The 6,000-nt window shown below is 35.2% G+C and overlaps 1 protein-coding gene across 1 annotated transcript in view; it reads left to right on the plus strand.

The window, feature by feature from the left end:
• The window catches only part of LOC138698958 (cytochrome P450 4C1-like), a 103,624-nt gene extending 99,806 nt beyond the window's left edge, over nt 1–3,818 (plus strand). Inside the window, exon 12 of the mRNA XM_069825152.1 lies at nt 3,427–3,818. Within this exon, the coding sequence (XP_069681253.1) occupies nt 3,427–3,782 (356 nt within the window). The 3' untranslated portion in view covers nt 3,783–3,818. The remainder of the gene's footprint in view (nt 1–3,426) is intronic.
• Nucleotides 3,819–6,000: the final 2,182 nt, after the last annotated feature.

Raw genomic sequence — 6,000 nt, forward strand, 5'->3', positions numbered from 1 at the left:
TCTTCACAGTTTTCCCTAACTTTAAAGTGAAAGTCAGGTAAACTCAATGAGAATCCTCGGCCTTATCTCACCAATTCTAACTTGCTATCTGCAAAATTATTGCTGAAGAACCGATAGAACGGAGAAAAATTTTTCCGGCACCGGGACTCTAACCCGGATTTCCGGCTTTATGTGCTGCCGCTTTATCTACTAAGCCACACTGGATTCAAGTTCTGATGCCGGATTAAACCCTCTTATTATAAGTTCTACCTACTGTGTTCCTCTTTGTTGGCCTACCCTCGTGTTCCGTGTCACAATATGTGTGAGAGTAGACGCAATGTCCAACACACCATGTACAGAGGTACACTCATTACGAGTGACTCTGTGGCCGGGGTCCGACGGAGCAAGGCACCGTCTTGAATCACGAAGTAATTACTTACGCTTTATCGCACTATATATGGAGTCTCAGAGCGATCATTCTGCGTTTCCATAATTCGTTACCTCAGAACAACAATGGGATATCTTGCAAAAATCATATTTTAAATAATGAGGGTAAAAATTGCTATTGAACATCGAGTGCAACGTGTAAACAAACATTTTATTTCATATGAAGCTAAAACAAAAAGAAACTTTGTTTACACATTGTACTCGATGTTCAATAGCAATTTTTTTCCTCATTATTTAAAATATGATTTTTGCAAGATATCCCACTGTTGTTCTGAGGTAACGATATGGTTAAGCATCAGTAGAACGAGAAAAAATTCTCTCCTGCACCGGTACTCGGAAAAGAAAACTATTGATGCTAAATAACCAAGCAGTGGTTACAGCGTTATTAAACAATTAATAACTATAATAACATTTTACTAGAAGTGTTGAAAAATTACAGTACATGAATATGCGTCAAATAAAAGGCAAAAAGTCTAAGTATACATGTATTCACTGCTACAATTTCTTTTGGGGCGGGGGACTGAGTTGAGAATAACGACAAACTATTATACAATATGCGTTGTAAATTGTAAATTTTTGTACAACGAATTTACAAGTCGAAAATTTTTTGAAATACACTTTATAATTCCGTCCGTATTTTTTTACAAGGAAAACTCAAAAAGTGACAATGAATTACAACGATTTTTCCCCCGTAAGTTCCATTCGAAATAAAGAATTCCCTATAAATGTCTACATTCGGAAAAGATCTAGCCTTCGAGATAAGATGTTTCCAAGTAATCGCTCGACACTCATATAAGTTCATATCTCTACTGTCATCGTGAAGAAGAAAATCGTTAAGACCCCAAATGTTTATAAATCGACCTCAAAATCAGGGAAGCTTATGAAAACTCACCTCTTCAAGCGGCTTCAAGTAGTACATTTTCCATTATATCAATGATCTTGTAGGCTCGTGGACCAGTTACCGAGACTGACAGGCTATAGAAAGAATAATTCCAGAAGATATAACGTTGAATGTGTTCAAGGCTTCTAAACTTCTCATGGTTGCATTAGTATCGAGCGTGTTGGCAAGGAATCGACGGGGAAAGGAGAGCGATTCTGACGTCACAAGATAGCTGAGCGCGCCAAAGCTCAAATGCTTCAAAGCAGTATCTCGTGGTTTTTCTTGTTTATGTTGTTTTGAATGCATTATGCCAGGTCAAAGGTGCGCCGTTGCGGTATGCAACAATTTTAACGATAAAAATAGAGTTGTCTTTCTTTACCATTCCTAATATGTAGGAATAAGAAAAAAATGGGTAATTGTGTGCAAAAGCCAGGATAAATTCAATTCCGATACAAGCAGAGTATGCTCTGATGATTTTAAAGATGACGATTTTGTTCCTCATTTTCAAGCAGCTTTTATGAAAATAAAGCTGAAACGACCGGGAATGTGAAAGCCTACAGGTAAGTTTAAATAAATCACGTAGGCCTATATAAGTAGCCCACATTAATACCAACTTTGCATAATAATTAAATTAGGTTCATCCATGTTAACCTTCAAATTATTTTCTTTCTTTTATAATGTTTGCTGGGTCATACATTATTTGCAATTAACAAAATAATCATACTACTTATACTAGCAGTCGCATACCAAAGGGTGGAGGATTAGCGACCAATACCACTAATGTTTTATCACTATAATTCTCATTATATTGATTTTATATTACCGATTTATGTCATATTGTCCTAATGGCATATTCTATGGGTTAACCATAAAGCCTCCAGTGACAATTCATTGTTGAGTTATAATGATTATTGCAAATGAACATGTGGCTGACATTTCATTACCGATACATCCTCATTTTTCCAAACTTTAGAATGAGATATTAAAAAACATTCAATGTTAGAATTTTTATAAACACAAGACGAAAACGGACTGCAGACACAGGGAGTAGACGAATTGTTAAGACATACAGAAAAATAATGCAGTGACAAATGTAAGTGCAGTTTTTATATACACATAAACACATTCAACGTATTTATATTTTGCCATGATACGTACACAATTGGTTTATACCCATTGTAATGTTTTTATTTCAGGCTTCATAACGTGCGCTGATGTCGCTATCAATTTGAAAATAAAGGACCAATGAGCATGGACTCTTCGCGCGTCATCATCCAATTAGTCATTTGATTGGCTAATGAAAAATGAGATAACCTGTTGAGTGTACAGAACGTGGTAACAATTCCAAAGCACACAGTTCCGATTGTTCAGTCTCTTGACGTTTATGGCTTCAGTCCTTGGAAAAATGTCATTTGGAAGTTTTCTGTCGTGTTTTGTTACTTGGCACGAATATTACATTGTATCAGAGAAATAATGTGATAAAATTGTAGTCCTCAACACATAATCAATTTTCATCCCCTAAATATGTGAAAAAGTTTAAATGTTGCTGGTATAAAACCGGATACCTTAACAACTAACCTGATAAATTCGTCATTCCGGTAGAATTCTGTTTTCACGTTGATGTACGGAACTGCTCTAAAGCTGACTGCGAGAAACTTATTTTTTCTGAAAATTTCATGGTGTAAAGTTCAACTGAATTTTCATCATTTTGACAATGATTTCCACTGATGTGGTCAGAACACTGTGTAATTTCAAGTACGCTTGCATTCCCTTATCATTTCTTCATAGACTATTCTGTAGTAAATTTCATGAATATTATGCATTTGGTATGTCATTTCCATAACTTATATTATATAAGGAGACTTTGACAGCATCGTACGGAATGCAGCTAGATGAGGTTATTTTATTGCCCAAGATGTCTAACACATAGCACTGTTTGCATTATCCGTTACAGCTCTGGATTGAAACATTTGAGGAAAAAAGGTCATAGCTCGAAAACTAGCTTTCTACGGATGTAGAAATCGCTGTGAAAATCCATTATCACTTGGTGAGCCTTCTTTTTCAGTACATTTAATACACTATTACAAACGTTCATTACTGTCATGCCTTGCTTGTTACAGGATCCCACACTATTCCAGCTGGTGTCACTGCATGCGTACCAATATTTGCCATGCATCGAGATCCTGATATATTCCCCAGTCCCACACAATTTGATCCTGACAACTTTTTACCGGAGAAGGTAGTCAACAGACATCCTTACGCGTATATTCCCTTCAGTGCTGGTCCAAGAAACTGCATCGGCCAGAAGTTCGCCATGCTGGAAGTGAAAATGGTGTTGTCCAGTATTCTACGTCGTTATGAAGTGCGCTCTGCCGACAAGAGTGAGGATTTAGTTCTTTTATTGGAAATCATATTCAGATCAAAAAACGGGTTTAGAATAACTTTAACTCCAAGAGGTAGGGGAAAGGACAAATAAATACATTTCGCTGATCAAATTCATATCTTCTTTACTTTGTTAAAATGAGGAAATTACCTCGCTGACTAGTTTGGATGTGATATTCTTCACTGTCCGAAGACTACATTTCCACTTCAATAAAGTAGAAGACTTTGAAGTCTACATACAGTGAAAACATCTAACAATTCCTGCAAGAGTTAGCCATTTACACAAATGAATGTAATGGAAAACTTAACAATGTAAAACAAAATAATAGACTACGGAATGGTATGTTGGAATGAAATTATTGTTTCCCCAGTGGTTGTTAATTTCTATATTTCATAATCACTCTTATGCCATAATACCTTATCAACAGAGCTAGGAAGTTCGTACCAAAGCAGTAATTGCAGTTGAGTACAGCGAGGAGTAGCCTACCCATATCACCCGCGCCTTGACCTGTTGCCTCTCGCTACAGTTGAAACACAGTATGTTCATAAACAACGAATAGTGGCATTCTGTTGAGCTGTGTAGAGTCGTGAATAGTTTGAAAAATGTTGTTAATTTATCTTAATATTTTAAGTTCTGAACAAAGTGAGCTATTATGTTGTAATTGTATTATTTACGTAATGTGAATATTATGCATGACTCCAAAAAAGTAAACTCATCTGTTATTAAATAATTATGCAAACAGGAGTGTGTAACACGTTTATATTTTTCCCGACTATTCTACTTTAAATGTTGACGTCTCGTGTTGCTATGCATTCAGTTGCGTTGTAGTCCAAGCTCAACATTGGAATTATGATAGGCCTACGAACTACTTAGCTGCCATTACAGTGCAATAGAAACGATTTTTTTTTTTAACAATTATGGGTTTAATATTTTCTGCCACATACCAGATAAACTATTAGATTCACAAAGTTGTTGTTCACCTGTTGATAGTAATAAATATTATATTATATTTCAGATTTGCTCCAGTAATATCTTCTGACCTAGAACGAATATTTTCAGGCCTGTTGTTTTTTTTTCTAAAGCTAACAAGAGCATTTCTTTTGATAAAATGAAAATGTTCATTGCTATTTGTTATAATAAGGCTGGAATGAAAATTGTACACTTTGTATGCTATTTTTATATGTATGGGTAAATTAATTTAGATTGGGAATTACGAATTTTATAATTACATAAGGAACATACTATATACAGTATATATCACAGTTGTATGCACACATTAAAGTGTTCATACAACTGTGATATATATACATATATATATATATATATATATATATATTTATATTGTATGTTTCTTATCTAACCCATGGACACTGTTTAATTGACCTTACATGTGTGATTTAAATTTATAATTACAAATTACTGTTTTTATATTATTTTCTTGTTCTAAGCCTATGGACGATTGGAACACTTGTTTGGTTACCACCCGGCTGTACATGTTAGTTGTTCTGTGCCGCTGAAACCGAGAGACGATCTATTACTTTTCACTCGATAGAGATATTAGTCCAAGCTCACACAACTTAACAGCTTTGGTACCAACTTCCTAACTCTACTTATAACTCTCTTGCGTTCCCAGTGAGTAAGTGTGCATACATACATGCATACATACATGCGTACATACATACAAACATACATGCGTACATACATACCTACAGTACGTACGTACATATATACATACATTACGTACATACATACGTACATACGTACATAACTACATACGTACATACATACATACATATATACAAGCATATATGCGTACACACATACATACATACATACATACATACATACATACATACATACATACTGTACGTACAGCTGTCAAAAGAAAAAGTGGCCGCTCTCCTGGAACAAAGTTCCCTTCGGGTATCTTCGCTACAATTCGGAGACAGGCGATGTTACATGTTGTTGGACCACGTTGCCTGATATCTACAGTTATAATTGAAGTATTCTGTGTGTTATCGATAGCGTAATGGTAGCGTTCAGGCCTCTTATTCATGAGGTCCTGCGTTCGACTACAACCACGTGCTTTTTATGTTCTTTTTTGTTCTGTTTTTGAGAGAGACAAACTATACATAATGGCTCCTTTTTCTTTTACGATTATTTTAGTAATTAACATCAGGTTCATTAATATATTATGCCATGACTTTATCATTATGATATTGTGGCTGCAAATGGAAAGAAAAAAGATTTTATTCTCAATAAAAATATCTTTCGTGGCATAAACAAAACAAATTTACTGGCGTCGGCCTTA

Source organism: Periplaneta americana, chromosome 4 (genome assembly GCF_040183065.1).
Source record: "Periplaneta americana isolate PAMFEO1 chromosome 4, P.americana_PAMFEO1_priV1, whole genome shotgun sequence".
In the NCBI taxonomy this organism is placed as follows: domain Eukaryota; kingdom Metazoa; phylum Arthropoda; class Insecta; order Blattodea; family Blattidae; genus Periplaneta; species Periplaneta americana.